The 13750-nt window shown below is 37.1% G+C and overlaps 1 protein-coding gene across 3 annotated transcripts in view; it reads right to left on the bottom strand.

Annotated features, from left to right (window-relative positions):
* Nucleotides 1–13750, bottom strand: part of dpydb (dihydropyrimidine dehydrogenase b) — a 161140-nt gene that overhangs the window by 117960 nt on the left and 29430 nt on the right. For all 3 annotated transcript variants that reach the window (XM_073876477.1, XM_073876465.1, XM_073876471.1), the window contains 3 exons: nucleotides 6085–6172; nucleotides 5712–5873; nucleotides 325–521 (listed from right to left, as the gene is read on the bottom strand). In XM_073876477.1, the coding sequence (XP_073732578.1) occupies nucleotides 325–521; nucleotides 5712–5873; nucleotides 6085–6172 (447 nt within the window). The remainder of the gene's footprint in view (nucleotides 1–324; nucleotides 522–5711; nucleotides 5874–6084; nucleotides 6173–13750) is intronic.

The following is a 13750-nucleotide window of genomic DNA, read 5'->3' as shown; positions in this document are numbered from 1 at the left end:
AATTTTTTATATTTACCTCTAATTATGTTTGTTGTACTTATGCTCCTTTATTCAAAAATATTCCAATCTTAAATCCAATTACATTTACAGTTACACACACACACACACACACACACACACACACACACACACACACACACACACCGTACTGGTTGTTATGTATGTTTTGTTGGTCTATGTATTTGTATTTTGCATTTCACTTGTAATCTGTAAATACTGTAATTGTCTGTAAAAAAAGTGAACTAAAATGACCCTTGACATTTGTAGCAAATGTCTCCTAATCTAATTGTGGATTAAAGAAGCTGAATAAACAGAGAAAAATACCTGAGGCCACCAATGTACTCCTTTTTCTCAAAGATGGTGATATTGTCGTAGCCCAGTCTCGCCAGGAAGGACGCACAGCTTATGCTAGCAGGACCGCAGCCGATAAGAGCGATCTTTGTGTGGTAGCTCTCTGGCATCTCTTCTGCTGGAGGTAAATCTGGATTCCTGATCTGAGGAATGCCCATCATACTGAAGACCTGAGGAAAGCACAGGAAGCTCAGCAAACAACCCTCCGTTTTCTGCAGTGAACTACACGTTCATACGTTAATCTTATTTCCCTCACTGTTACTTTTGGAATATTTATAAGGAATCAGTGTGCAAATTAGAGTTCAGAGTTGGTCTCCCCAGAGCTTTTTTACAGTAAAAGCAGGGGTCCGCTTAGGCCTGATGAAACAACATTACGCTGTGATTGCCTTATTCTCTGTCCTCTCTTATTCGGCTCCAGAAAGCCTTTCAGGCCTAGTTTGCATCACCTCATCTCAACTCAATGTTTACCAGAAGCCTCCCTGGGAATATAATGTGATTTACAGTACAGTTTCCTACTTTATACTAATACAGGCAGTGGTCTGTGTGTGCTGGAGAGCTCATACTGAGGAAAGGAGGCAAGGAGTCGCTTATAGCCCTGTCCGTGAGTTATCGAATCAACCCGGGCCTTTCAGATTTGAGAAGATCTCCGCAGTGATGAGTGAAGGGGGAAGGAGCTGAAGGGATGGTTGAGTTGGGCTTCTTCTTTAGGACTCTTAGGACCATTTATGAATTATTATTTTTCAAAGGGGTAATAATGGAGGGAGAATCACACAAATAATTACAGACCAACAAATAAGGCCACAAAAGCTAAAAGCAAAAAAAGGCTTAGGTAGACAAATTGGAAAAATTTCGTCCTTATTTTTTGCTTTACTTCAAACTAGGGATGGACTGATAAATTGGCAGATGATGCTTTTTATGGTTCTTAAAAAACAACGTTATTTTGTGTATTTGGTATAATACAGTGTGTTTGCGTGGTTTATGGTTAAAAAAGCCATTATTTTCCGCATACCGTACATTTTTGTAGCTTCAGATATCCTGCCTCCCTCAAACGCATTGTTTTTGTACAAAACTCGATTTAAAAAGATCCCCGATTGGCCAGCTAATCTGTACGTTGTGATTGGCCTGAATAGCTCTGAGGTCAGACAGAAATATTACGCTCCTTACCATGTTTGAAAGATTTGCTCACAATGCAATGCCAACAGGAGTTAACTTAGAGGCTGTGAGTAAAAGCGGGAGAAATTATGATAATGTCGGTCTTGTCTACATCACCAATCCCAGAAAGTAAACTGTTGCCTACACTCTGTGTGTTTGTTGTAGTCCAAGAAAAGAGATTTACGTTGGAAACAATAACTCGCATGATCATTTACCTTTTGGTTTGTACCTTTTGCATATCATTAACATGTACTAATACACACTTACACACCAAAGGAAATGTAAAACCATGAATCGGAGGATAGTTGCTCTTTAATAAATTACGGTGAAATGCCGCTACATCCAAAAGCCAGAGGGCGCTCTTGTGCAGAAACTCAAAATGGGCCGAAGAAGAACCATTAGCATCTCCAGAAAATGGCATATATTTATATTGCTGTTCTTCAAGCCTTTTCAGGTATTTTCATGATAATAAAGAATATGTATAATGATTATGTTTGACGAGTGTTATAAATAACTCAAACTAACAGTGATTTCAGATTGACTTACTGATCAAAAGCTGTAGTACATGAAATAGCTGTGCATAATATCGGCGGTGCGATTCAGAATCGTTATCGGCCAGGTTTTATTAGTGTATATTAGGGGTGGGTGAAAAACCGGTAGACATGATTTACCTGTAGAAATTTGTCAACCTGTAGAGATTTTGGACTATGGTCTCTATCGAGGTTATGCGCCCACGTCACGCTCCTGTGCGCACGGTCGCAGAAACATAACGTTTGTACCAGAGGTGTAAAGTACTTGAGTACTACTTTATCAGCTAACCTGAGCTGGTACATAACTTGATATAACTTACTATATAAGCCAATATAAACCAGCGATGTCCTGTACTGATTGCCTGAGTAAAGTACAAAGTACATTATAAGATTGATAATAAGTGTACAATTTCACTGTCCTCACATTTAATCAAGTATGTAATGTATTTACTGTAAAGAGGGATGCATGACTGAAGAAATGTAGTGCACTTAATGTGAGATAGTGGTGTTACGTCTACTACATGTGTTTTCAATTAATCTTTCAAATGAACAACTTCACGTTTTTAATATGATTCATATTTTTGTTACTGTATATTAACTGTAACAACCTACAGGACTCTAGTACTGGAATTTTTGAAATATTAAGATTATAACTTTTTTAGGATAGGCCTATATAAGAATATTTATAATATCACAACAGTTAGGCTACATATTTGTCAGCATGGCACATTCAAGTACACAATTTAATTTAATGTAGATTACGTCAACTAAAATCTCATGGCATTTAGTTGAATAAAACTAGACTAAAACAAAATCAATTCAGATGACTAAAACTAAATTAAATTTTAGTCACAAGACTATGACTATGTTTAATCTGTGTTTGTTCTGCCATGTCGAAATATTGTGGTGTTTGGTTTCTTTTGTATATTAGGAAGTAAAACATCATAAATAAACTTTCTTGTTTTTCACTGACCTACAATATCTCGTTATGTTGAGGACTAGTACATCTTTGAGCCAACATTCAGTACGAGTAAAAATACTTAAGTATTTTTAAATTGGGTTACTTTAATACTTTTACTCAAGTCGTATATAAATTGGTGACTTGTAACTTGTAGCGGAGTAATTTTTACAGTAAGGTATCTGTACTTTTACTCAAGTATGGCTTTCAGCACTCTTTACACCTCTGGTTTGTACATGTATTTAAGCACTGCAGTTTTAAAACGTTTAAAAGTTATTTTAAGCCATTGAAACACAAACAACAGATATGCGTACGCTCTTTCTGTGTGTGAGGAGCGTTCAAGTCACGCAAACACAGATCTTCCACATTTTGGTCTTATCGCCCACCCCTAGTGTATATTGGCATTTATCGTCCCATTCCTACTTCAAACAGAAAAAAATAATAGAAAACAAAACACAATATCAAAAGTTGACATTTTTCTCCTTGAGCGCGTTTCTTGATTTACACCTCTGAATAAAACCCCCTCCTACTGACTTTTCTCAGAAAAATAAGAGCCTGGTAATAGTTGGATATGAGCACTGGGCTGAGATTGTAAGACTGTGTACAAAGTACATAACAGCAGAAAGAATGCCAGCAAGGATAACATCTGAACCATTAAACCACTGATAAAATCATTACATCATTAATAAAATGGGTTGAACCTGACATGGTTTGCCATACTTTTTATTTGTGTTTTTTCTGTTAACTTTGACCCCAAGAACCAATAATTGGAGGGTCTGCTCTGCCGGAAATATCGAGAATTTTTTTTGGCCATTTTAGTGTATGCACCCTTTATTTTTATCAGAAAATTGTGAGAAAAAAAAACTCTATTAAAACAACAATATACCTAATTTACAGTTAGTTTCATTTCTACAAATGGTGCAAACTCTGCTAGATTATAGATAAAAGATTCCCATTCCACTGCCATTCTGTGATCAGCACTGATCGGCGATCGGCAGATCAAGATCTTGGTGATCAGTAATCGGCCCCAAAAATGCTGATCGGAGCATCTCTATTGGTAATAGTTGGATATGAGCACTGAGCTGAGATTGTAAGACTGTGTACAAAGTACATAACAGCAGAAAGAATGCCAGCAAGGATAACATCTGAACCATTAAACCACTGATAAAATCATTACATCATTAATAGTCGGGGAGCCAAAGTCTCAAAAGCTCAATAAAATGGGTTGAACTTGATATGGTCTGCCATACTTTTTATTTGTGTTTTTTTCTATTAACTTTGACCCCAAGAACCAATAATTGGAGGGTATGCTCTGCCGGAAATATCGCGATTTTTTTGTCCATTTTAGTGTATGCACCCTTTATTTTTATCAGAAAATAATAAAATAATAATAAAATAATAATAATAATAATAAATTGTGAAAAATTATTTTTTTCCTCAAATCCTCAGTGGGTTGGGAAGCTGTCAATAAATGCATTCCAGATACACAGAACACATGTGCTGAAAACATCCAATGAAAAAATAGGTCTGTAGCGTGTGTGGGTCCCATACATAGCCCCCCCCTGGAAATATGAGGACAGAGTGTTTGTAGTCTTACACCCTCGACAAAGATATAGCAATTCCTTCTTTCAATGACGCAAAATGACGATTTTTACATCATTGAAAGAAGGAAGTGCAACACTGAAATCTGTATTTCTCCCCTCTCAGGGAAACTGAAAATGATGCATGACCATTCAAAAACATGATTGGGTTTCTAAAGATACAAAGCTCAATGCAAACGGGTGAAGTGTCTCTTTAAAGTTGTAAAAGATGTTATCTGGGGCAATAAAATAATTAAAGTCATTTCGCTGTATTATATTTATTGTGTGACACATTTCCATTGGGAGAACAGGGTTATGTTGAAATTAAAAAGATCCCAAGACCATGATGTTTAATAATGTGGACATTAACAATCATGTTATCCAGTATGTCTTTCGGAATTTTGAAAGTAGCCAAAAATTCTATTAAGGTTGTGAGCCTGTTGATGGCCAACTAGTAGTGAAATCATCACAGATCCATTGATTTTGGTTGGATTTTTATATACTGTTTGGTGACAAGAATGGCATATTGACTGATGTCATAACTTGGGGGAATAGTTGATTGCCAATGAAGTAAAGATGAAAATATTGGAAAAAAGTAAGAAAACACCTACTTTTTTGCATTAAATTGATGCAAAATTATGCGCAAATGTGTTTTAAGAATAATTTTTTCATTGGATGTTGTCAGCACATGTGTTCTGTGTATCTGGAATGCATTTATTTACAGCTTACCAAACCCACTAAGGATTTGAGAAAAAAAATTTTTTTTTCACAATTTTCTGATAAAAAATAAAGGGTGCATCCATTAAAATGTCCACAAATTTTTTCCGCGATATTTCCGGAAGAGCAGACCCTCCAATTAATGGTTCTTGGGGTCAAAGTTAACAGAAAAAACACAAATAAAAAGTATGGCAGACCATGTCAGGTTCAACCCATTTTTGAGACTTTGGCTCCCCGACTATAAATTCTAAAAATATGCTTTCAACTTGACCTTTTTTTTTGCAGTTTTGATGAGGTTGAAAGATTATCATTAATAACACAATCAATTTTATGTTAGCAAGTTAATAAAAGACCAACTACATTCACAAAGACCATTTACCAATAAACAGTGAAGACACTGGTGAGAACTTTAGATCACCTTACCTCAGTAGCAAACTGCTGGAGACCACCAATATTGATGGGTCCTTCCTCAGAGGCATAGAGGTTACAGCCCCCTACACACAGATCAGAGGTGGGACACACCATGCCACAGGTCAAACCCAGAGGATTGTCTGAAAGGATTGCCTTTGCAGCACCATAGTAGTTCTACAATACACAAAAGACAGCCAACGATAAACATGGACAATAAGTTTTTACCTCCCAGAATAAAGCTATGCACTGTATAAATGCTTGTGGTTAACTAACTGAGAAATATAATACACAAAGGATTATAAGATTATCACTTAAGCCAACATCAATAAAGTGCGTTCACCATTGCTGCTGTGCGAGTGAGTTCTAGCATAGTAATTGGTTTTACCTTGTTGGAAATGCTGGTGATGAAGGATTTGATGTCCAAATTGGTAGGACAGCTTTTCTGACAAGGAGCATCTGCACATTTCAGACATCTGTAAAGAAGCAACGCAATACCATCAGTTTGTTGGTAGTTGATATCCTCACAGTTACGGTGTATGCATGGCAAGTTTCATCACTCTTTAAAATGGTAATAAAACATTAATCTAGTGCGATTATTATGTGTGATAATGATTTTAAGTAATGCAAGACCTTGACCAACTTGTAAATTCCATATTGAATTTTTGCCATTAGGCCAATTAAAGCTTTGATAGCTACCTTCATGTTTGTAAGAGTCGACATTTGACCAAACCACAATTACCAAGAACAGGAGAAGCAGTTTACATAGGACATCTTTTTGCGTAAAAAAAAACCAGCTGGATAGAAAGCAAGAGAGCGACGCGTAAACTCATGGCGCCTGCCAAATATTATGTCTGTGTGTACTATAGGGTTGTGGCCAAAGACGATACTATCATCTATCGACGATAGTCAGACATATGACCGATAGCTGGCATGTTTGGCTGTAATAGTTATGCAGTGGCTTGTCATAAATGAGTAAAAAAAGAACAAATAAATAAATAAATAAACGACTGCCCTGTCCCCTGATACTACCGTGAATCGGTGATCTAACACAGTGCTTCTCAAACTTTACAATTTTAATTAATGAAAACATATTTAATTATACAATGTAGTGCTGTTGGTTAGTAGCCTTTTTCTGAAGTTTAATTACACAGAATTTATGATAAATTAATGTATTTTATAAAATGTCATAAAACTGAAGCCCCCCAGGCACAATCTTGGGGCCCCCAGTTTGAAAACCAGGCTGATGACAGGACAATCTCACTATGTGTAATATCGGCCAACACTACTGTGTACTACTGGGACAGTCCCTTGCTGTTTTAGAGAACATAATAGTGAACACAAGTATAAACACAGCAATAAAAAAATTGTGTGGATTTGTGTTCAGTCAACAGAAGCTTGTGATATGCTGGGGAAATATATAAACAAGGCTTTATTGTATGTACAAGGCTTTGTTGTATATTTCTACTTTGAGAGAAGGTCAGCAAGCATTTTCAGTTCAATTGTATCAAAGTTGAGTGCCACGCTCATGAGGTGGATTGTGGGATTGACAGTATGGCGATGTCAATTGATGCGATGGGCTGTTTTCTATACTGCAGGTTAGGCCTGCACGATTCGGAGAAAAAATCTAATTGCAATTTTTCTGCTCAAAATTGCGATGCGCGGTTTAAAGTGTGATTCATTAGTAAATAATAAAAGAGCTACATCCAGGTTTGTTGTGGTGGTTTTAATAGCACCAAAGAAAGATGCTGTGCAACTGTTTATTTAAAACCTCTTAAACATTGTACCAAGTTGTCTGCAGGACTTTGCTCTTCTGCAGACACACTTTTTTTTTTTAATCTAAGAACATTAAAAAAAATAAAATTTAACAAAAATGTATTAAAAGTTTTATTTAAAATAACATATAGGCCAAAGTATTTTGGCTGTCACTACAACAATGCTTCTGACAAGCAAATGTTTAGTTTTTTCTTTTAATCAAAAGGCTATACTCATCTTGTTTTACTTTTCAGGCATCTGTAATAAATGTAAATATATTAGTTATTAGAATCTATGATTTAACATAAGCAAAAAATACAAATAAAACACTGCACAGTCCTCACTGTAGGATTTTAAATGTGGAGCTGCAGAAGCTTGTTTTTTTATTTTTGGTGTGTAATAAACATTTCTGACACAGAAAGCACCAGGTTACTGTCACTTTAAGACACAAGACAGCTTTAAAACTGCTCTGCTTCAATATACTGCAGCTGTTTATGTTCACTTAGACAAGAAAGAAAACTTAAGTTTAGTGATCACGCGTGTGCTGACTGCTCTCTGTGTGCGCGCTTCATGAACCCTCGTGCCTGTAAATAAAGCGGTGCAGATGTGCGCGTGCAAGAAAGTATAATGTACCTCTTTCGTCTGCTGTGTTCCGGGCTTTAATGAAACCTGCTTATAGTCTGATGAGGCGCTTGTCATTGTTTGCGATGCATGACGAGAAACGGACGTATATACACCTTTCTTTAAGTCCAACATTACACAAAAGGGAAATGTTTTCGCGCATTTCTGTCCTTTCATTTGCCGGTTAATGAGTTATAATAAGTTTTAAAAATGGCTGAATCCAAAATCTGCCAACTTCATGACATTCCGCGTTGTGCAGTTAATTACATTTGTATGCATTTCGCGATTCTGTCCGTGTTTTCCGCATAGCGGAAATCATAGCCGTACACTTTGTTGAGGAGTTGAACTGCTGCTTGCGCTCATGTTTTCCAAATGGTGTTATCTGACGTGTAGTCAGCACCTCAGTGTTAATGCCCTCTATTGGTTTAAACTGCATCAAACCTAAAATGCGCATGAAGCGAACTGTCAAAAACTGCGTACTAGATGATTGTTATATTTAATAGTTTTGAATCGAAATAATCGCAGCTCTTGCGATTCGAAAATCGCATCCATTCACATCGCGATTTCGGTTTAAAAAACGATTAATCGTGCAGCCCTACTGCAGGTATTAAAAATGTAAGGTTAGCCCCACAATATGATTATTTAAGTATGTCTACAAATTAAGTATATCTACTTGACTTTAGTACAGAACTAAAACTTAAAACAGCGAAATTTGCACATACAGTACCGTCCCACTAATATTGGAGACCAAAGGTATTAAAAAAAAATTACGCAGCAGCCGAAAATAGTCCCCTTAATAACTTTCAATGGCAGGGGACTACTTTCAGGCGCTGCGTAATATCATTGCGCCTGCTGCAGCCATGTTACGGCAGCAAAGTCCTTGATTATTATGCAAGAATGAGAGTATAGTTCCTACTGTAGCCTTATCGGCCTAGAAAATCGCAACTTTTAAATTTCTGTCGGTCTTAGTACACAATGTAACTACAAATAAGTCAAGTTTTAAATAGGAAAAATACCAAAACCCTTTGGTTATTTTTTAGCGCAATGCTAATGATCTAATCAGATTCAATGGATTATGCTAAGCTATGCTAAAAGTCCTAGCGCCAGACTTGGAGATCAGCTGAATGGATTCCAAAACGGTAAGAATCAAATGTTTAACTCTAGGGGAGCTGGAAAATAAGCATATTTTCAAAAAAAGTGGAGTGTCCCTTTAAAACAAAAAATAGTAGATTTCATTCCGAACATTTTTTTCTGAATTATTTTAACTCAAAATATAGTTTATGATTTTATTAACTAGCACATAATAATTGTTTTGCATATGGCAGCATCAATAAAAACCTTTTCGCATTCTTTTGAGGCAAATATCATACGTTTATTCACTCCAAGGGACAGTAAAGCAAGTCAAATATACTACTAGCATAGCTGATGGTGTGCATCAGTACATAATGGATTTGCCCTTTGTGTGGTTTGATAAAGGGGGGATGAGAACAAATGCCTGAGTGATGCTAGTTTTGTCCTAGACATGTCTGCGCAGACGGTGGTGAAGACTGATACCTCTTATAACTACTGCTGACTTCATAATGACCAGGGAACTCCAAACTGGTAGACAACAACATGCCTGCTTTGAATTATACATAGAATAATTTGGCTCTACCAAATTAAATATTCATGGAGGAGCAAAATGCATGCGGCACATTCCATTTGGAGGAACTGCTGGGAATGTAGGTGAGGCTGGTTTCTGTTTCATTTGACACATAAAATGCAACAATGTGGAATAGGTCACACTCCCGGCGCTCTGGTCAGTGATGGACTGCCACTTGTTTTGAGATTATCTGACTGACCAGGTGCAGACGCGCCTTGGCATATGTCAACGGAAAGTAATGCAGAAGTGATTGCATTTTTTTCAAGAGCTCTAGTGACTCGTGGGATATCAGGGCGGTATGCATCTACAATAAAAGACTCTCCTTGAAGTCTGGCTAAACCCTGCAGACAATCAAATCTGTGGCTTATAAGAAAAAAGGCAAAATGTATCACAAAGCCATGGTATATTGACATGACTAGCAAAAAGAGTTAATTGAATCACATTATGAAAGACTATCTGTACTATTTGACATCAAGGACAAACATAATCCTAAACTAATGCAGTACTTGAGAAATGAAAAGCTTTGGCCTCAAAAATGCAATTTAGTGACATAAATATGCATTTGATGCTCTTGAAATTAGAATTATTCTTGTATAGTCAATAACACGAGCACGTAAGGTGTTGGATGCTTATCATTGTTGCCTGGTATTGTGTTAGAAGCAGCGTTTGGGATCTGGGTGATACCGCCATCTAAATAAAATCATTTTAATCGCAACATTTACGCCTTCAAATATTTGTTTTTCCCACATAATGCCGAACAGTCTCATTATGCTGTCTGTTTTGCTGATGTAAAACAATGACTTATTTGTGCACGTACACACCTCCTTGCCGGAGGTGCGGTGGCACATTTTGAATTGGAAATTGGGCATTTTTTGTTGTATGAACACAACAGTAGCACAAAGCTCTGACCCCTGCACTCTTAAATTCAGCAGCTTGTTCCATTATTTATTTGCGCGTGTTACCTGGTCGAAGCACCCGCAGGTAAACGAGCCACAATGGGAGGTCAGGCTAAACATGGCCTCTGGAATATACATTCTGCTCGAGCACGATGTTAGCAGTAATACCCCATGTTGCCGTGGTGTCAAAGCATCGTGTGCTCATTTTATTGGAGAGAGGTCGTATATGACTGATGCAGAGGAAATGTACGTTCTAATCATTGGCTCACGTGGAGTTCGGTGCATCTGGGAATCTCTGTTAATGATTTTAAACAGAGAATCCCATCAATAATCCTAATGATCCTGATTAAGTAGCGTTGTCTTGTGTAATGTCTATTAACACAGCTTGTATGAATGAACAAAATACATAGTCAAGGGACTGAACTTATTTCACACATCTCTTAAGATAATAAGGAGGGAAATTACTAAGAAAAATACGATAGTGTGTGCCAATAAATGATGCATAAATAAATAAATATGGGTATTTCTTATGAAAACAAAAAAATTGGTCAACATCCTTTCCATTTCCTTTTCATTTATTAAGAAAATTGTAAGGTCAGATATGATTAAGGTCATTCATTTTTAACCTTTCGCTGACAATTTAACACATATTTGAACATTTCGTTGAAAAAAACAAGGCCTTTAAAAACATTAGAAACGATCAAAACCATAGCATGTTTTGCTAAAATAAAGAGAAGCAATGATGCATAAGCAAGTTTTTATTAATCATACATACTGTAATGAGACACTAATAAAGAAAGTATATTTTAATAGAAGATTATAAATGTTACATTTTTTAAATGTGGAAAACTTAGTATTGGTTATGAGAATCAAAAAGTTATACACAGAAAAATATAAAACAATATGTTAGCCAGCATGTTAAAGGAAACACCACCATTTTTGAATATTTTACTATGTTCTTACCTCAACTTAGATAAATTAATACATACCGATCTTTTTTCAATGCGTGCACTTTTAATCTTTGTACAGTGCTTCTTGAATTAGCATCGTTAGCTAACAAAAGTTTTATTTTGTGCCACCATACTTACTCGTGTAACTACTCATATAACAGTCTTTAAATAGGGAAAACATGGAAGTGTTTGGTGGCTTCTAAATTCATCCCTGTTTGGAGCCATAGGAATGAATGGGGATAGGCTAAATGCCAACACATCCACGAGGCGCCGCACAAAGACCAAAAGTGCACGCATTGAAAAAAGATAGGTATGTATTAATTTATCTAAGTTGATGTAAGAACATAGGAAAATATTGAAAAATGGTGGTGTTTTCCTTTAAAGGCGAGGTGCGTGATTTTTGAAAAACACTTTGGAAAAGGGAGTTGGGCTGACTATGGTAAATGGACTGCATTTATATAGCACTTTCATAGACCCAAAGCCATCCAAAGCGCTTTACAATATTGCCTCACATTCACCCATTCACTCACACATTCATACACTGACGGCGGTGTCAGCCATGCAAGGCGCCATCCAGCTCGTCGGGAGCAGCTGGGGTTAGGTGTCTTGGTCAAGGACACCTCGACACTTGGTCAGGTGGACCCGGGGATTGAACCACCAACCTTCCGATTTGTAGTCAACCTACATGAACCACTGAGCCACTGCCGCCCCTACCAAAACACACTTGTAGCCAATCAGCAGTAAGGGGCGTGTCTACTAATCGACACCGTTCCCTGCGTTGCGTATATATGGGGTGGGTCTATCAAAAGAAGGTTCAGATTCTACTGGGGTAGGGGCGTGTTTGTTACGGTGATTTCAAATATCAACATTGGCTTTCAGAGATCATGGACTTCGCCTTTAAAAACAATGCAATCTGTAGTACTGTGTTAAAAATATAGATGCAACGATACATACTTCCGATGATGCGCACATCGATACAGCACATTCCATAATGATTCGATGCAATTTTGAGGGTAGTGATACGGAAGGAATGCATGTGACCCGCGGAGTACATTTAAGAACGAAAGTTAAGGAGTATACTTGACCTTATGCCTTAATCTCATAAGATACGTATGTACGCATCTTTCTCATCCTTTTTTCAATGAGTTTAGTATGAACGTGCATTTTATCGCAGATGTCCTAACCTAAACTGCATCAAAGGGCGAGTCAAGTAAGAAGTTAAAGTAGTGTTGCACAAAAAAGACTGCATGCTGCTTCTTAAGCAATCCATAATAAAACTATTGTGCGCATTTAAAATCAATGAAGCGTGTACTACTGGTTTAAAAGCCGCTCTCTTATCATACAGTAAAATATTGGGAAGAAAGGCGGCAAATCTGCAGGTGTAAAGGTCAGAGGTGCCCAAACTAGGGCCAAAGCTGGCCCGCAATGACCTTTTATTTGGCCCGTCATGCCACGTGAGATAAGGAAAAAGGATAAACGTCATTGATGCAGATGTTCATATTTCTAATTAAACACAGTGTTTCCCACACATTGATTTATCTTTGGCGGACCTCCACAGATTCAACACTGGATGCCACAAATTGATTTTTCATGATTCCCATTTATATTTTTATTTTACTATTTTAAACAGCTTAATTCATTGTAGCGAGCATTCAGTGCACCTCCCTCCCCTCTCTCTCAGAGTGCAGCGCCTCTCTCTCTCTCTCTGTCGCATAAAAGTATTTTAACTCTGCGTTCCTCCGTGTACTTTCTTTTTTGTGTAAACGTCAACAGTCAGATGTTTCTGACAGAAAAGACGTGCACGTGTGCTGTAGTCGTAACTCTGTGTAACAGCAACAGTGTATTCTCTCGTATTTCTGAATTTGTACCAAATTGTCTGCGCTATACGCTATACACTGAAACATTTTCTAAAATGTAACATATTTTTATTTGTACATTACAACAATGTAAATTAAAAATGAAATGCAAGGAATTAAAGTGAATCCATTTTATAATGTATCACACGCGGTCTTGGTTTACAATCACAGTGTCAGTTAAACTTGGGAGGAGTGGAGTAAGAAAAATGTGGGACAGTTGCTGGGTTTCCATCCAAATATGAAGCAAATCTTTTCAAAATTTGCAAAAAAAGAAAAACAAGCAAATTTGAATTAGGTGCGTTTCCATCAAGTTGTTCGAGCGAATGACGGTGGT

This window comes from Misgurnus anguillicaudatus, chromosome 2, assembly GCF_027580225.2.
Source record: "Misgurnus anguillicaudatus chromosome 2, ASM2758022v2, whole genome shotgun sequence".
Taxonomy (NCBI): domain Eukaryota; kingdom Metazoa; phylum Chordata; class Actinopteri; order Cypriniformes; family Cobitidae; genus Misgurnus; species Misgurnus anguillicaudatus.
The sequence above is the reverse complement of the archived record's forward strand: the minus strand, read 5'-3'. Positions and strand labels throughout refer to the sequence as shown.